Source organism: Carassius auratus, unplaced genomic scaffold, assembly GCF_003368295.1.
Source record: "Carassius auratus strain Wakin unplaced genomic scaffold, ASM336829v1 scaf_tig00001679, whole genome shotgun sequence".
Classification (NCBI taxonomy): Eukaryota; Metazoa; Chordata; class Actinopteri; order Cypriniformes; family Cyprinidae; genus Carassius; species Carassius auratus.
The window spans coordinates 64,294-83,450 of record NW_020523380.1 but is presented as its reverse complement, the minus strand read 5'-3'; the positions used below and the strand labels follow the sequence as shown (position 1 = coordinate 83,450).

Sequence of the window (19,157 nt, the reverse complement as noted above, 5' to 3'; positions counted from 1 at the left end):
TAACGCCATCGTACAATAGCAACGGGGTCAATAGAGCCAGATTTATTGTGAAGCTTTTCTTAAGACTCAAGACTTAATGGACTTGAATAGCACTCAGAAGGGAACTTGTTTAAAGAATGAGTTTTTGTACGGTGATTATCCATTGCGCCATGTTATTTTTGTCCCACTGTGTGTCTTGTTCAGAAGGCATTATGACAAAAAAAAAACAGAAAAGGGCTTGCGTGTTTTAAAATAAGGCCTAAACGCAGGTCCATGTTTTAAGTAGTCTTTCTAGCAGGCGCGTTTCTCCCAGTGTGAAGAATAAAAGTTAAAGAAATTCCATTTTCTAGCTATTCCAGTCGACCTCCTTTTTTCTTCTTAGGGTCTTTCTGATCCGTTCACGTAAAGAAGCGGGCAGAAACGCTACTGTGGCGAACCGCAACAGCGTGCTGCTCTCCCTAGAAGCCTGATAAACGGCATGCCCGACTATTATTCGTGTTGCTGTGTGGCGTTTGAAAGGCGTTCTGTTAGACGCAGTGACTGTGATGTAAATCATTCGGCTTGTCTCTGGGTGAATGTGGCCGCAGTGGACAGCCATTTGGAGCTGTCCCTCAATGGAGAGGCCTTGGACAAAAGAACTCATTTAAATGGCTACTAAAGCCTTTCAGCGCAAGGAGAATTGACAACATTCTTTCACATCATTACTGAGGGGGAGGTTATGGGGTAGCTCGTGGTGGAGGGGTGTGCAGCAGTCGTCAGCTGTGTTTGGCAGCTGTCATCATCCCGTCTGTTTTTCTGATGATGGGTCTTTCTTTTTAAAATGTATTTTTATATCTTATATCGCAGGTTGTTTTTCCTCTGTGGCCTTGCTCTTTCCTTTTCACATTTCTCTTTCTGTCTCCACACTGTTTTCTGCTCTCAGGGGCCCTGAAAACATCCCCAGAGCCCCTTTTCTTTCCCCAAGCAGCTCTGTTCAGTTCATTAATCTTTCATTGGGAGTATGGCAGAGCGGAACGCCCCAATGCTGAAAGTGGCCTCTCTCTATGCCTATTTCTCCACTTTTAGAGGCCCTGGATGGATACTTCAACCTCTCAGGCCTAGGCCCTGGTGTCCTTCCTATTCTCAAAGCTTAGATATTTTAGTCCTGACAAAAGGATGGTTCACCTCTGCTTTTATAAATCACATCCTGATATCCAACCCCATTGCTTTTGTAACAACATCTCAAGTGCTGGATTTAATTTGGCATGTTTTAAATAAAGACAGTGGCCCCAGTGTGCTGCGGGACATGCACAGCCATCAATCAGACACGCGGGCGCCTCAAAACCCGCATCTATGTGAACAACTCAGGGTCTGAGATGCTTTCCTGTCAGTCGGCTCGGTTTGTGCCAATTTATGCAGCGTCTACGGAAGCAAATCCCAGTCCACGTGTGGCCCGTCAAATGTACGGCACGGCAGTAATCTGGTTAGGTCGCGTGTACTGGGAATACACTAATGCCAGGCCATGCCTCAGCACCCCTCTGCTCGGCTGTAATCTTGGGTAATTGAAAATGGGGCCTGTGCCACTTAAGAACACAAAGAGCAGATTACATAGCTAAAACCAATTTGACCAAAATGCAGAAATGGATTTTCTCTCTTCCCCTCCACCCCTCCTCTTCTAGCTTTTATAATGCAAACCCTTTTCCAAAAGCAGACCCTGAAGGAAGAGGAAGGGGTGGGAGTACGAGATGTGGGTAACCCAGAGAAGAAGGAGGGAGAGCGAGAGTGTGCTTAGAATGGCTGTGATTTGGTTTATTAGGTGGTTTCTGTGATTGTAAACGTGTTGCTTTTTGGGTCAGAGGCACGTAATGCAATCAGGCTTTTATATATCCAATGACTGTTTGAATCAATATTGTGCGCCCCTGAAAGTGTTTTTAATTACAAACCACACTGTTCTGAGAATGGGCTTGTGGTTTGTGAAGGATGCATAGTTGAAATCGAGGCGCCGGTGTGTTTCTGCCTAAACCCAAACATGTATTAACAGCTGCTGCTTCTTCTTCCCACCCCCTTCCCTCTCTTTTACTGTTTCTTGGCAGTCTAATAAGGTCCCCGTGGTACAGCACCCTCACCATGTGCACCCGCTCACACCTCTGATCACCTACAGCAATGAGCACTTCACGCCTGGGAACCCCCCTCCACATCTACAGGCAGACGTGGACCCCAAAACAGGTACATATGCATGCACGTCTTCCTTTACATTCATGAATTTTAAAACAGGCAGGACGAAACCCAAGGCTAACCTTCAGGCCCGTTAACTAGCCTAACCTATTCAGGCGCTGTCACGGTTACACTGTATGATCTCGCCAGTCTGTACTACTGCATTCACAGCTACCTGGTAAGATGCATCGGAGCGTTTCAGAGTTGTCTTGGCTTAGAGCCAAGATTGCACCCCTCCTTTTGTGTGCATGTTGAGACGGAGCTGTTGACCTGGGTCGGTTAAGCCTGTGGAGCCACTTGACTTCTGGGAAATGTAGCCGGGGACCTCTGTTACTTAACTGTGGGATCCCGGAGCAACAACACCTATGAGAAACAAAATCTCAGTTTTTTCCCCCGTTTCGATGACATACAAATCGGACAGTTGTGGAAGCTGGATTTTTACCAGGAGCACGAGGTTTACCAGAAAACCCGATTTGAAGGGCTAGGCTTTATCTGTCAGGATTCTCATCTCAAAACAAAAAGATTTCTTTTCAGCTGTGATATAATGTCATTTGGTGGTATGTTTCAGAATCCGATTATCGCACAGAGAGGCATTTTGTAACACTATACAGTCGAACAGCTGCTCTTCAAAGCTGTCAACAACCTGCATGTTGACTTTAAGAGGGCTTTTTCCGCTCTCATAACAGACTTTGTCACTAAGGGCCTCTTTAAGGACTCAGAGACTGTTTAATGTGCTGCTTAATGGCTCGCTTAATTGAGTTTAGTTTAATTAATTAACAAATTGCATTAAGACCGCTGTACGCAGTGCCAATGTGCTGTGGAGGCATTGTTTTCCTCCTCCTGCGCGGCTAGCATCAGCCAGCAGTATCAAGCTGAATTTCGTTAACCTTTTGAATAGAGTTCTTATTTTTACTGAACCATATTTAGTAGATTTTTAAGCAAAATAGTATCAAGTAGTCTAAATGGGAGTACATTGAGTCAGTTCAAAGTCAGCTAGTTTGTTAGCTAGAGGTTTATATTGTCATTCACATTGTGAAAGTTGTAAGATATTCTATGCTAACTAACTATGCTAAATATTATAAACCATCTCCCCTTCACATGTAATGTTAATAATTTGGTTAATTGGCTGTTAAACTCTATAAAACCAACATTGGGACTGTTTTCACACTTGAACAGACATCCACCGCTAATGTGTCAGTCTCTCTTAACACATGCTTCAGTGTTTGCGTTGTTGACTTGTGAACCTCAATTATCGCCTGTTGTTAATCCTCTGATTCGATAGACAAATGTGACAGGGCTCTGTATTTTGTCTCCTCTCCCCCGTGTGCCATACAACATCGTGGCTGCCTCCACAAGCTTTGATCAGAACGTGTGATTTAGAGCTGTGCATGCGAGCTCAACCTCCTCCCTCTGATGTTGACTCTGTTCAATTGTGTATCTCACAAAGGATAAATTTAACACTTAAACTTCAGCTGGGAATTTCTGTGTCAGGACAAGAGCAGAAACATTTGCACACTTTTAACACACATCTCTATATTAATTATTTTCTTTGCATTTGTATATTTCTCTTGCAGGAATCCCAAGGCCTCCACATCCTTCAGACATATCCCCCTACTACCCCCTGTCACCTGGCACTGTAGGCCAGATTCCCCATCCGTTAGGATGGTTAGTACCACAGTAAGCAACCCAATTTTATTCCTCTTCTTTCGTCTTTGTGATCCTTTTCATATTTTGGCTGGTCCTGCGACTTATAGTCAGGTGCAACTTATTTATCAAAATTAATTTGACATGAACCAAGAGAAATGAACTAAGAGAAAACATTACCGTCTCCAGCCGTGAGAGGGCGCTCTATGCTGCTCAGTTCTCCTGTAGTCTACACTGAAAACATAGAGCGCCCTCTTGCGGCTGTAGACGGTAATGTTTTCTCTTGGTTCTAAATAAGTGTCCAGTGCGACTTATATATATGTTTTTGACGTATTTTTAGACTGATGCGACTTATACTCAGGTGCGACTTATAGTCTGTAAAATTCGGTACTTATTTGTGACGTTATAACGCAGTGTTCATTGGGGTACAAAGTTCCTTGATCTTAAAAGTGCTTTTAATAAATCAATCGATCAATTTTTTATATTTCTAGGGATTTTTTTTTTTTTTGAGAAATCCAACTTTTGGGCACCACTTTATATCTTGTGAAATACTTCTGCATTTATTCAAATGCTTCAAATTTGTTTAATATTCGCCAGGCCTCTGTCCACTTTGCTGTGGGCCTCTGGGTATTTAAGATGCAGTTTGAGACTTTGGCCATCACATAACACCAAAGCTAACTCTTCACCTCTGTACAGTTTATTCATTCCGGAAAGGCACCGCTGGGGCCCACAGCAATGCACCCATGGCTTTCTTCATCCCCTAAACTCTAAATTGTGGCAAATGCTATTTTGCATGTCTCTGTATTGTCCAATTAGAGTAATGAACTGTGATTGCCAGTATTTTACCCACAATTCCACACGGGGGCTCTCCCCTGGTAGCTCTTGTCAACACTTGTTAATATGACAAAAGGCTACAAATTAAGCTCTGTTAATTTAATGTTTTTTCACCGCGATCTAAATACCGAGAGAGGCCCCAAGCGCAGCCACGGCCCTTTGATTCTCTGCACTTTATTTTGGTATAAATTTACATTCATTATTGTTTGTCTTTGGATGTGTAGACCTCAATTAGCGTGATGGCTCCATTAAAGGGACCGGTGCTTCGTCTTTAATTAGCACAACAAAACACCTAGTTTCAGCTCAGGGAGAGAGGCCTCCATCGACACCAAACGCAGGGTTATGAAATTTAATTAGCCATTCCTATCAGATTTGTGGCATTCAAATTGTTCAGAGTTTGCTTCCCTTTGATCCGCGTTCTGCAATCCCCTAGATTTTTGTTCTGATCAAATGAGAATAAAGCCGCCTGCATAGAAAGTGGCTTTTTTCATCCCTTCCTTTACCTCTCTTCCTTTCTTCTCTTCCTAGGCAAGGTCAACCAGTTTACCCAATCACGACGGGAGGTTTCAGACACCCCTACCCAACTGCCCTCACTGTCAATGCGTCCATGTCAAGGTGAGTTGAGCCTTGGGACGGCCGACTCGCTGAGAACGCGAGTGTGTCAAAACCCCTGCAAACTTCTCCCTTAAGGAGAGACCGTTCTCGCCTCAGTGTTCAAAAAGACGGTCCCATGCGATCCGCTGTGTATTCAAATATTAATTGTTATCGTTTTATAATGAGACCCCTAAAGAACGCTTACCCCGACTGAACGGCAGAGAATAATAGGACTGTCAGTTTAGCTACAGTCAGATGCAGAAGTAAACAATCTCTTCGTAAAATGCTGCAGATCTCGGGGACCGTCATTGGACTCTGAGCGAGAGCTTTGTGTGGGCTCTTGGGGTCTGGTTCAAGTGGCGATTTGGACGCAAATGTCCCCAAGAGAGCAATAATGGTTGTGTGTGTGGGGGGATTGTGGGATATGTGTGTGAGCGTATGTTTGTTTTAACTGTCACAGTGATTACTCCCTTGAGACTGTTCCTCATCTGTTATGTGAGAAGTGGGAGGTGTTTGCTGTAGATGACAAATCTCTGTTTGCTTTATTGCTTTTATGCCATTTAAACATAAATGCAACAAACCGCTTCATATGGTGGTCACTTTCTTCGGCCTTTCCCTCCTAATCTGAAACATATGATACTTTTTTCGCAATGATGATGATGGTGGTAGTGCTGAGGCTAGCCAGAGAGGCACAGAGGCAGATCTGGTTTATAGTTTCCAGAAATGGAGACCAACTCAAGCCCAGCCTGTGTCTCCAGACAGGGACAAACTCCTGTTTAATTGCAGTGTGATTGGAAAAGCAGCTCTGGAGGCCTGGCAAGCTTGCACCAGCGGACGTTGATGGATAAATGTGAGCAGGGAAGCAAGAATGGGAGGGAGTAACAAGGAGGGGTTTTGTGCGTCCTAAACACTGGCCTTGGTTTGAGAATTTTTTGAAGGGAGAAAAGCTTTAGAGAACATACTCAACAAAATGTCCTGTTCAGGAAATTAGAATATTTAAGATGGTCAAATATGGAGTCCTCATTCATGTAACACGACTGGAAAAAAATTTGTGTGAATTGTGTCAAATTTGTATCATTCTTGCATATGTCAAATTTACTTGATAATGATTTGATGAACAGTTCGTTCATTAAAAAAGCAGAAACAAATTTGTCTAAATGATTCGCAAAACTATTATTGCGTAATTATACATTTTTTTTCACAAAATACATTGTATATCATCCGTTAAACATTTTTTCTAGATTCATTCTCACTGATGCAACAAATCTAGTAAAAATTGCTTTGCTAACAGTTCACTCTTAAGTACATCGACACATTTGACAAACAGTTCATTCAGGAAATGAGCAGAACGAATTTCAGTAAAATCATTTATAAAATCTTAAAGAAACACATTCATTTAAAATCATTAAATGCAATTATTTTTTTATTTTGCAAAAGAATAACTTATGAACAATTCATTCTTGAACCACAAATATCTTCAAGAAACAAATCCTCATAAGTACGTCACAAAAAAATAATTATCTCAGTGAATGCAGCAAATTCACACAAGAACGCTGTAACAAACAATAAACATTCATTCTGCTTGCGTGAGTAAATGAGGCCCAATCTCGCACTTGCATCTAGTATATTTTCATCATCATCACACAGTTTAAAGTGGCCAGGCCAAACATAACAGCTCTGAAACCAATATTTAGCTCTGCAGTGATGATCGGAGTGCATTGGCAGCTGCTCTGCTTATGAGCACAGGGTCTTTGCAGCTGGTACTGACTCTTAAAGGTCTATTTTATTAACAGCTGGCTCTGAAACCAAGCCTTACACATTTGACACCAACAGTTTTCACCCTGTTTGTGTTTTGAGGTCTCAGCTCCATAGAGAAGTTGTTTGTACCCTGCCAAGGCCTGAAATGAGCCCATTCTGCCTGCTCCACCGTCAGGCGCCCGTGTGGGTCCGCAGCCTCTGCTCCGGCACTGGACCTTCAATTAAGCGACAGCTGATTCTGTTCTAACGAGGCCTTTATATTGTGATCATCCTATTTCCAGTGCAGGCTAATTGAATCTTCTGAATGGGGGCTAGGGGGATTGTTGATGTGCTGGGGTAGAGCTAATGCATTTTGATAATCTGTAATTGAATTAGCATAGATTAATAAGTGGTGGTCTTGTGTCTCAGCGGAGGGAAGGTGCTTTAGCATGTTTGTGTCAAAACCAACGGCGTCCAGTGCCTGTCTTCAGCTCAGAGAGATTCTGATGGTCCTATCTGCTGCCATTTATTATGCAGTTAGCACACAGGGCTTCGTGTAGCGATCTGCTTTTCACCCAGGTAACACTCCAGCCTCCTAAAAAATACATTTCCGATCACGAATGGCATTGACTCGGATCCAGCAAATGAGCTACATAATGGGGTTGGAGTCGTACAGGTGTATCGGCCGTCCCGGGTGACAGGGGGATGAAGTGTAGGCCCCTTGGCCCCTGCCCGTTCCTGCCCTTTGATATGTTCCTCCACCCACACCTCTGTTCCCATCCCTTCTTTTTCAGCAGAGGAAAAGAAAGCAAATGAGAGACAGAGCGCACCAGCGGGGTCATTATACATTAAACAGGCGCAGAGGCCATCGCTCCGATTGGCAATTAAATGGCACTCATTGACACTCAGCTGCTGTGGAAGAAGATTGAGACATTGGACCCTGCAGGGGCCCTTCTCTGCACACCTCTGTCTCGCTCTTCCCTCAGCAGGGCTAAATTGGTGGCAGGCTCCGCTGCGTGCTGATGAGCAGAATGATGCCCTGTGCTTCAAAGGGATGGCCGTCATGTTTAAACCATAACCTGGGCCTCACTATGGCAACAGATGCACGGGTGGGGGTGGTGCTGATGGGACAGTCAGGAGGAGAAGGAAGGAAAAATTGGACGTTGGAACAGAGGAAATTTTAACAAGTATGCAAGGACAGAAAGAGAATGAAAAAAGGTGGGGGCTAATGATCACGGCACTGCAGCCCCTCAGTAGAAGCAGACGGGTGGCCCGGATGACATGGCACAAACACAAATGTGTCAGGGATGAAGGGAAGAGAGAATAGGAGAAGAGAGATTGGGGGGAAACACAGTCCCCTGAGAGAACCTCCAACAGAAACTAGTTGTTCCTTGTGAGTTTACGCTCATCATTATATTCTGGCTCCAAGCCATATAGCCACACTCAAGCAGATAATGAGCTGTTTGAAAAAAGAAAAAAAAAATATTCCTTCTCTTTTTTTTTTTTCATCATCCACCATTCGTTCTCTCAAATTTGTGTACGGCCACGCACAGCTGGGATGCACTACACACACACACATACTCAGGCACAGATATGTTCATTTGTACGTTCTGGAATTTATTCTGCCTTCCTACTGATCTTTATAGAATGCTTGGGGGATGATTTTATAGATATGTCCTAAATAGCCAGAGGGCATTTTAGTTTGATTTAAAGAAAATAATCAAACTGCAAATAAATGAGAAGAAAATGACCACCCGAAATGGTCCAGAATTGACCTCACTGGTCAAAAATATTATACTGAATAAAAAAATGTAAATTAAAACAATTTGACCATATCTAATTTATTCATAAATGCTTGTGGCATGTTTGTCATCAGAACACATTATTTGAAAGAAATCTCTTTTTTTTTTTTTTCTTTTTTTTTTACATAATATTTAATCTTTTGTCAAAATATAGTGTTTTCTCCACCACTGAAATAAGCAAGAACACGTGGGTGGGAAGAAATAATATTAACCAATAACTTTATATCCCACTTTTTATGATGCAGTCAAATCCAAACATTTTGATGTTAAAGACATTTAAAAAAAGTAAAAAAAATACATATATATATATATATATATATATTAGGGGTGTAACGGTACGCAAAAATCATGTTTCATTTTCGGTACCTCAGTTTTAAAGTCATAGTTCGGGTTCATTTTCGGTACAGTAAGGGAAAGAAATGCAAACATTAAACTGTACCGAAACAGTCCAGTACGAATAAACATACCGTTACACCCCTAATATATATATATATATTTATATATATATTATTCGAATTATTCGTTATTCTGGTCAGATTATATTCCATCTATTTTGTTTGATTTCGAAATGCATCACATTTTAGAACTTTTTGTTTCATGTTGTGAGTTCTAGATCTTAGATTTGTCATTTATTGCAATTTCCTTTATTCCACATAACAGATGTACTGTATTAGGTTACTGCTGTTTTGTCTTTATAGACTATATACACTGTGATGTGTCAAGTCTTTAGCTCATGAATGTGTGTGTGTCCATCCATCATTTCACCCGTGTCCACTCTGACGATTTACACAGTCTTCTCTCCTCCAGGTTCCCTCATCACATGGTGCCCCCCCACCACAGTTTGCACACCACAGGGATCCCCCACCCAGCCATCGTCACACCCAACGTCAAGCAGGAGTCCTCTCACAGTGACATCGGCTCCCTCAGCTCGTGAGTTCACGTTACACTTTTCAGTTCTACATTCATCCAATAAAGTCACAATTTGTTATGCATATGCTAACATCTGGTCCCTCCCATTGGCAGGAAACATCAGGATGCGAAAAAAGAGGAGGAAAAGAAGAAGCAGCCACACATAAAGAAACCTCTGAACGCGTTCATGCTTTACATGAAGGAAATGAGAGCCAAAGTGGTGGCAGAGTGCACACTGAAAGAGAGCGCAGCTATAAACCAGATCCTAGGCCGAAGGGTGAGCCCCACACACATTACAAGACTAAAACATCATACGGTCTCAACTACAAAGACCACAGATTGCAGTGTTATCGGCAGAGGAAAAACACTGCTTATTCACATTTCTGTTTCTATGTAATTGTAAGCTTGCTCAATGTTGCTACTGAGTAAAAATACAGGGGGACATTTTAATCATTGTAGTTTAAACCGTTCATGAAAACACTTCTGTGTTGTTCGAGTCTGAATTATCAGTGGTCTCTTCCTCTGTGTTGGCCGCACTTTTGACGGATGTCTGTGTGTGTGTTTCTCTATGTGTAGTGGCATGCTCTGTCTCGAGAGGAGCAGGCCAAATACTACGAGTTAGCCAGGAAAGAGCGACAGCTTCACATGCAGCTGTACCCCGGCTGGTCAGCACGAGATAACTATGTAAGTTTTTAAGTTTTCAACAAGTAACAATCTTTCATTCCCTCCCCAGGAGCCACAGAGCAGTTTAAAGCCATCTAGATGTGTATTGTACAAACCATGTGACGCTTAACCAAAAGCCTTTGGAGAAAACTAAAGGATTCGGACCTAAAACAACTGCCGACTGGTCTTTGCTGGTTTAAGATGGTTTGGCTTCCAAAAACCACTCGAAAACCAGCAAAACAGACCAGCAAGATTTAGCCAAGCTGGAAGACCTTAGTTTTATTTTAGCTCTATCCACTGTACATGTGCTTTTCCTCAGTGCAGTCAAATCAGTTTTTTTCTGCTTTCATTAGTATTCTGCTGGTCCACCTAAAAAGAGAAAGGCGAGCTGAGATCAGAGTAATTAAATAACCACAGGGCCTAAACGCCTCGCAGCTTTGATGAAAGAGAACATCTCTCTCCGCCGCTAGAAATGGGGAACGAGCGCACCATTTACAGTTTCGCTAGAGTTTCGCGCCTGACTAACGGCCCCACCGCCCAGCCTGTCAACTCTCCTTGGAGTCTCACCACTTTTCTTCACTCGCCTAGTCAAAGTTCATCAACCGGAGCAAGATAACCGCTCCGTCCAGGCCCAGCCTTGGCCTCAACGCATTCAGCAGTCACAAGACACGTCCGACAGAACCGCCGTCCATTTTCGAGGAGGACAACTGCAGTAAAAGTTCTCTCGCTCTGCTCTTCCCCTCCAGTAAACCGCGCCGTTCAAAGAAACCTCAAGAGCTTCCAATCGTTTCACAATGAAAGGAAAACCAAGCAAGCCGCAAGAAAACAAGGAATAAACAAAAGGAGAGAAATAGGACGAGGGGAAAGCTAGGGAAAGTTCTGTTTTGTCCTGCAGTGGCATTTCAAACCTTCAGGCTCTTATATGAATAAATAAATCAGTGAAAACATTGGGCTCTCTTTGTTAATTTCATGTCTTGGTCTTTTCTGCAATATAATAACTAAGGTTCCTGTCTATTTCTCTTTTTCTGGCGGGTAACTATCAGGGGAAAAAGAAGAAGAGAAAAAGGGAAAAGCAGGCAGGAGAGGGCAATGGTAAGTGAGCTGCAATTATCTCTCATATTAAAGCAGACCCATCATCTGTCACAAGTGTGACATCTCAAAGATGAAAGTCCAGCTTTTTTTTTTTTTCATATCTCTTTTTTGTGCCTGCCTCATTTTGTATATAGCTATGCTACCCAATGCAATATTTACACGATAGACTGCTTGTTATCCCCCTCTCCTCCCCTTGCCCCATGTCGAGCATTAATAACATTGAATATGCATGACCCCCCCACCTCCTCCCCTCCCACCAGCTGCCCCCCACCCCTTGCCCAGCCCCCCTCCAGCATTTATGGTACTGTGATATGTATGTTTTGAGAGTGTGAGAGTTAATCACCCTTGTGACTGAATGCCGTCCTCCGAATGTGCCGCCCATGCTTGTGTGTCACTGTGCTTATGTGGTTGTAACTTTGGGCTGATCCTGCTGCATGCTTTTAATATACCTGTTTATATAGTAATAGTATACATAAAAAATATTTTGTTTGTTTTTTAAATTCACCCACATCTTTCAATTAAGGAGGTTTGCTGATTACATTGATTTGATTCACTTGCCCGTTCTTTTTTATGATGCTGATTACTGTGAGATATTGTCCAGGAAGAATGCAGAATCATGTATTTGCGGTCTCTCTCCATCATGGACACCTTTTGAAGGCCTCTGTATCTTGTTCTTTTTTTTCCAGAACACAGAGAATATTTTCCAAACCCTTGCCTTTCACTCCCTCCGATTACAGGTGCTAATGTCATTTTGAGTCTTAAATTACTAACTTGCTTTTTTCCCCCTACTTTGGTTCTTTATGTATTTGTTTATTTGTGCCTGTGCAGTATATCAAATATATAATGATCTTTCTTTAATGAACGATGTTCCGTATTATATGCTTTATATATCTTTTATTTGCTAAGCTCAGTAATTATCTTAAAGAATATGTTGCTTTATTTTGCTCCTTTTCAGTTGTTTCCTTTGCTCCATTTTTCATTATACGTATACTTTCATCAAGAGATGCTTCTATGTTAAAAGTCATGTTATGATGTATAAAAATATAAAAATAGGTCAACTCTACGCATGCAGCTGCAATATGTTTATAGGAAAGACCTCTTTATGCTAAAAATAACCAAAGATGTTGTTATCAGGGTAAACCTCCTTAATCTACTGTACTGCCTCCAATAGCTGCCCCTGCCTCCTCAAGGCCCCAGCATGATTGCGGGCTCTGCCCTGTCTCCTCCTGGTCTGCTCCACTTACAACCTGCCTTCACCCTCCTCAAAGACCCATCTACCCGTGAGCTTTGCCCCGGTGCTCAGGTGGGCTGTTTGAGGTGGATGAAAGTGGACCAGGCCTGTTTATGAGCAGCTTCCTAGTGTTTCCCTGGCTTAAACTAATGCTCCGCCTCCCTCCTATAGCTCCTCCCTGCTACTGCTACCTCAGCAACCTGTCCCTGTCACCTCCTCTAGTCTAGAACAACCAAATAATGGCCGGCAGACATGTATCCATATCTGCTGCATCCCGCAACGCTTAGCTTTTAACGAACGAGCATCTATTTACCCATAAAGAGCCTTGGTAATGAAAGGCATGCACTGTGTGCTAATGTAATTATTTCTGTCATCATTTACTTTCACATTTGTTTCTTGCCGTTTTAATTTTTTTTAATTGTTTGTATTACTAACAAAATATGGTCAAATATGACTTTAAAGGAATTGCTGCACATTTGATTGCTACTATTTAAATTTATCTGTTGGGGGGGGAAAAAATTATTTTTTAAAGAGCTTGTTAGATTCACTGGATTCAATTTATCTCTTTCCGCTCTCTTTTCTGATTTCATCTCTCCTCTGTGCTGGCTTCCTCTTCCCTTCTTCGTCCCGTCAGATCTGAGCGCCCCAAAGAAGTGTCGCGCACGCTTCGGGCTCGACCAGCAGAATAACTGGTGTGGCCCATGCAGGTGTGTATCTGGTGTGCCGGCAGGTGTGCTAGAGCAGGTGACAGCTGGGGAACTCTCTCATTGGTACCTCCTCCCACTTTTCTGGCTCTCTCAGACTCGCATTCTCTCCACGCCACTTCCTCTGCCATTCAGCTTCTGCGAATCTGGGCAATGGGTTTTTATTTTTCATTGCTAGGTGGGACGGAAGGGTTGTTTGTGTGGTTGTTTGTGTGTGAGTGTGTGAAAAAGGAGTTCATGTAGAACTCCTTGTTGAATTGAAAAGAGGTGGGGGTTAAATAAGAAAGGCCGGGTTTATTTCCCTCTTTTAAGGAGAGGGGTGTGGCCAGGGGGTTAAGGTGAGCTGGTCATGGTAAGTTTTTGAGGAGCCATGGTACCAAATTCCACAGCTGAATCATTTGCTCTAGCTCCATGCCTTTTTGTGTCCAGTGACATGTGCTTTTTTTTTTTTCTTTCTTTGTTGTGTTTTATGTTCCTCTATGGATAACAGATGCAAATACCCCTAAGAAGTGTCGTGCCTTGTTCGGGCTTGACCAGCTGGGTTTATGGTGCAAACCCTGCAGGTATATTCCCAGCCCCACTCTTGGGGAGAACGTCTAAACTACGATGATGATGATTTTAAGATGACACAAATCAACTTTTCTTCTCTTGAAACTTCTTCCATGGATTATATTTTTCTACTTCAATCTCTGAGGCCTCGTTACAGTTTATATGTCTTACAAAAACTTCTTTTTACTTGTTTCTGTCCTTTTCTGACTGTAGAAACACTTCAGACAAAGTGAAATCCTTGGGCAGAAAATGACAAAAGAATTATAATTGCAAAGGCATTGTGGTTTAAATTTCAATTCAAGCATACACTTTATTTGTTTATTTATTTATTTGATTTTTAGTTTTTTTATATATATATTTATATATAATTTGGTATTACTGTTTATTCTGCCCAAGGAACTAATCTGCTGTTTTGTACTGTTCTGCCCTGGTCACTTCTGTTAGAACTGTGTGATGTAGCCACTTGTTTTGTGGAGGGTAGGGTTGGGGTGATGCCATCTCATCCCTCCTCTCTCTTTTTTTCCCTCCCCTTCTTCTTCCTTCTCCACTCCTCTCTTATAACCCTTTATTCAGTCCCAACCTCTTGTCTTTCTGTTCTAATACAAGCAGTCTTTGAATTGGGAATATGTTGATGGTAGGTATTTGTTTCTGCTAAGTAATACCCTTTTCTGTGTCATGCTTGTGCACTTTCCTTCACTTTCCTTCCCTCATCTTGGACATCAGACATTGTGCTGTGGTGTTACTCCACTTTCCGTTTTCTACGTGCCCAACTGTATCCCCGTTCCACCAATTTCATTGTCCTTGCTAGTTTAGAAATCCATCTATCCACTCCCTCTAGTCTGACCTCCTTCAGGAGCAATAGAAAGTTTCTCAACTTTAGAGTATATGTGACTCGGAGCGTTGGATGTTGGAAGCAAGTTCCAAAGTTCACGTTTGCCGTGCATGCCAGTGGGGGAACTGAAAAGCAAATACTTAGTTAAATGCTACTAATATTTCGTATTTTATATTTCAGTATCATTGAATGATTGTATAGCTAAAAAAAATTGCTTTAATGCTACATTTTCCTTACATTTTGCCGTTCATCCGCACCTCTTGTTATTCAGAGGAACAGCCTGTGCATTTTTTGGGCTGTGCTTGAGAGAAACGTGTCTTGATTTAGGGAGCTGTAAGGTTAAAAGACCCCACTCAGCTCTGTTTCCTGAAAGATGCATCTAGAGAAATTCCCTCGGAGCCCCATAAATCAATAAGGAACACAGTGAGATACTTAGAATCAATATGGCTCTTAAAAAATGGATATTAGCTTATTTGCCACTGTTTGACAGGCAGTTAGCACCTTGACAGACCCAATCCGTTCCTTAATTCACTACCAAGCTCCTGATAAAAGCACAGAGTAGCAGGCAGATCAAACGAACACTTCTCTGCCTCTGTTCACCCATCTTTGACCCTGAAGTGCCATGTCTCCTCTGTATGAAGTCGTGCATTCCCACCATACACAAAGTCGGTTTAAGTGACCGTAGCAAGATTTCCGTCCTCTTTTTTAAATTTTTCTTCATCATAGTGTGTATCTTCCTCCTTGACTGTATTTTTCGCAATTTCGTCTGAAACCAGCACGCATAACAGCAGGCGGGGTATGACTTGAGAAACAATCCTTACCTGACTGTTATTTTCATGACGAAACCACGAAGAAGTTCCGGGTTAATTGATCCCGGTTCTCCCGCAACTCTCTAGCTCCCCCTGTCTTTGATTTAATTCCCTTTTATTTGACTCTCTGTATTTGTTGCTCTTTCTTTTCTCTTTTTGGAGTTAGCCTCGGCTGTATCACTGAGCTTGCCCTTTAGGCAGGATAAAAAAGAGGGGGCGTCGGGGGGTTCAGGTCAGGTAGGGCAAGGTATACTGAGGTTTTCCCTCTTTCTCTCTCAGTTTCTCTCGTTTTTTTCTCACCCTATCGCTTCTCGGCTCTCTCTCTACCCCTACCTCACGGCGTGCTGGCTTGGCGCTGGTGAGATGTGGCTGGCTGGAATGGCTGGCCGTAGGCGTAGCAGACGAGGGAGGGTCCTGACCCGAGCAGAAATGCAAACATGGCACCACGACCTCTGTGCAGAGCGCTCACACACATGTCTTAGGGGCAAGCTGAGAGTAGCGCTTCCTCTCTAACCTCTTACCCCACCATCTGAACTTCCCCTGAAGGAACGCAAAGAAAAAGATAGGAAAAAAGAAGGGAGAAAGAGGAGTGTAATAATTCAAGCTGATGTGTAAACCGGATGGATCCCCTCGCGGTTTGCGAAACCGGGGTGGAGTTCTTTTGTTTAGAGTTGTGTTGCGCCGCCGAAGGAAAACAAAGAGAGATGTAGGCCTCACCTCTTTCATCATCCTCCTTCCTCATTCCATCTGTTCATCTTCCTCTCGTCCTCCCACTGTCCTGTCCTCTCTGCATGTAATCGTGTGTCTCCGTGTGAAAGCGAGACGCGTCTGACCCTAATCTTGTCCAGCTCTAGCGTCCATTTTCATGCAGAGTCTGACAGTGGGTCCACCAAAAGTTGCTAATGAGATCAACATGGGTGTCCCAAGTTTAAGATATGTGCATTTAAATGGACGTTACGGCTCTGTGTGGTGCACTCTAAGGTTCAGATAGCGAGCTGTAATCTGTCCCCTCTTTTCTTGTATTGTTTTTAGGAGAAAAAAGAAGTGCATTCGCTACATTCAAGGTGAAGGCAGCTGTGCCAGTCCTCCCTCTTCGGACGGAAGCTTACTAGAGTCCCCCCCATCCTCCCCCTCCATGGTCTCTCCCTCCCCGTCCTCGAAAGAGTCCAAATCACAGACTGAACAAATGCAGCCTCTCTCACTGACTATGAAACCGCCCCCCCTGCTCTCGTCGTCCCAACACCAACACATCTCCATGGCCCCACCTTTAGCTCTGTTGGACAACTCCAGGGCGGGCAAAACATCCGGCTCGGCACACAACGGTTCCTTGGACCCCTCAGACGTATCGTCGTCCCGACCCACAGGCTCCACCTCCTCCCGGCCGACATCGGCATGTCATTCCCACTCTCTGCTGCCCAGCTCCGCCACGATGCAACCCCTTTCACTCGTAACCAAGTCGATAGACTAGCTTCGTTGTTGTTTTTTTTTTAAACCAGCTTTCTCTCTCTGTCTGTCTTTTTTCATTCTGTGTTCTGATTCTCTTGTTTTTTCTGTGCGATATGGCTTTGAAAGTTCATTGGTCAATATTTGACCTTTCATTATCTAAAAAAAAAATGAAATTATTATGATTAAATATTGATAATTAAATACACTAAGTTCTAGAGTATAGCTTTGTGAATCTGCCAAAATTTTTATGCGTTTTTTTTTGGGTTTGTTTTTTCCTTTTTTTGGCTGTACAACAGCAAATACATAATTGTTATGTAGTTTTACATAGACATGTTTAAAGACAGATATACAAAGTAGGTGAGGATTCGGTGAGCCCTTTTCTCAAAGAATTGGTTCGCCTTCATTATTTGTATTAAATACGAGCTTGTGAACCAATCATTTTACAGCTGTCCAAAACTCTGAGGGCACGAGGACTGTGGAGACACCTCTCCGACTGAGGAACAACTTTAATCGTGATGTTACTTGTTCTTGTTTAAATGTACAGAAATATGGGGGGGGGGGTTACTGTGTTAATATGCATTGTTCCATTGCGTTGTCTGTTTTATCTTTCTTTTTTGTCGTTGTTTACCAGGGGGAGGGAGGTTGACTCGGGGTTGGGGTGGGTGGACTCGATTAGATGGGTGTTTTTGGGGAGGGGGGTGTTTTTTTTTGGGGGGGGGGTATTAAAAACAAACTGTCACAATGCTAGGACCAGTAGTATTTATTGCTTTAGAGATTGCTTGTCGTATTTTGTATGTTGTCCCTTTTTGAAATCTTTTCATTTTCTTAATATGTTGTATAAATATTCTTTTTCTTAACGTAAGCAACTTCTATCTATCTATATATATATATATATATATATATATATATATATATATATATATATATATATATATATGATCCATTTTTACAAGGTTTTGAAGTTTCAAATGTTTTAATGTTTTAACATTAATTTTATTATTTTTGTTTTTATTTAATTTTTTTTTGGAAAACCAGGATTCCATCTAAACTACAGTGTAGATTCTCAAAAAAAAAAAAAAAAAAAAAACTAAAAGCGCAAAAACAAAAAAAACAAAAAACAGACGTATGCACAACTTAATTTCTAGAAACATATCTATAAGCCATTTTACAACAGTTGAAAAGGAAACTTGAAATGGGGACGGTGGGTTTCATGTCTTCAGTAGTCGAATTTCGTCTCGCGCCCTTCTTTTCTATTGCACAATAATCAGTCTCTGTCGGACTGTAGATTCATGTGCTGATTTTTCCCAGTGCCAAAATTTGTGATAATTTCTTCCTTTTATGATGCTGTAGGTTCTTTCGTTGTCCAATGTTTGTTTTTTCTTTTCATTTTCAACCATAATTTGCTGTGACGTTACATAGATTGCTATGTATGTAGTATAAATGTTGCTATAACAAATGTGTTTGGTAGCAGATTGTCAAATAATAAATTTTTAACTTAAAAGACGGACATCATACTGTATAAACCCTCAAGGGCCAAATTATGTATATTAGGAGGTTCATAAAAAACTATTAAATACTACAAAAAAACACAAACTGCCACTTTTAAGTACACTACTACACTTGAGTAGATAGAAAAAAATAGGCATGTTGATGTTGCAAGAAGCTGTAAAAAAGCTACAAGAGAATCATTCATTCGGTGCCATTGTAGTTGACATGACGCAACTGTAACCCGTCGATTACTTCTCTGGTTTATTAAGATGCTAATGATGAATAGTTTGAATGTTTCCTTAACGGCTGTGATGTTCCTGTTCTCTTTTATGCTCTTATCATTTTATTTTTGTTTCTTTTTCTTTTTTTTTTTTTATTTCGTTCGTTTTGTTTTCCGTTTTGTTTCCATTATTTGCAATGGTTTCCAAAAACCATGTTTTGTAATGAATAAATGTTAATGCTGTACAGTCTCTGTAGCATGCAGTTCTGTATTAATAAAAGCGAGTTAGTATGTGAACTTGCCTTCTGTCGTCTTCTGCCCTTCATTTGAAGAATTTGACTGAATTACAATCCATATTTGTTCAATAATTTTAAATGCTTATTAAATACATAAAAGCCAGGGGTGGAACCAGCACACTGGTCACATCCTGG

General features: G+C 41.9%; 1 protein-coding gene across 31 annotated transcripts in view; it reads left to right on the top strand.

Moving 5' to 3' along the window:
- Window positions 1-17,683, top strand: part of LOC113069495 (transcription factor 7-like 2) — an 86,005-nt gene extending 68,322 nt beyond the window's left edge. For 3 of the 31 annotated variants that reach the window (XM_026242593.1, XM_026242609.1, XM_026242601.1), the window contains 10 exons: window positions 2,052-2,184; window positions 3,747-3,849; window positions 5,179-5,265; window positions 9,576-9,713; window positions 9,807-9,969; window positions 10,269-10,376; window positions 11,384-11,447; window positions 12,134-12,184; window positions 13,313-13,385; window positions 16,605-17,682. In XM_026242593.1, coding sequence (XP_026098378.1) covers window positions 2,052-2,184; window positions 3,747-3,849; window positions 5,179-5,265; window positions 9,576-9,713; window positions 9,807-9,969; window positions 10,269-10,376; window positions 11,384-11,447; window positions 12,134-12,184; window positions 13,313-13,385; window positions 16,605-17,040 — 1,356 coding nt within the window. In that variant the 3' untranslated portion in view covers window positions 17,041-17,682. Of the gene's footprint in view, window positions 1-2,051; window positions 2,185-3,746; window positions 3,850-5,178; window positions 5,266-9,575; window positions 9,714-9,806; window positions 9,970-10,268; window positions 10,377-11,383; window positions 11,448-12,133; window positions 12,185-13,312; window positions 13,386-13,872; window positions 13,947-14,504; window positions 14,567-16,604 lie in introns of those variants that run through there. The other 28 variants (XM_026242597.1, XM_026242610.1, XM_026242618.1 and 25 more) reach the window with 25 other exon arrangements.
- The last annotated feature ends 1,474 nt before the right edge of the window (window positions 17,684-19,157 follow it).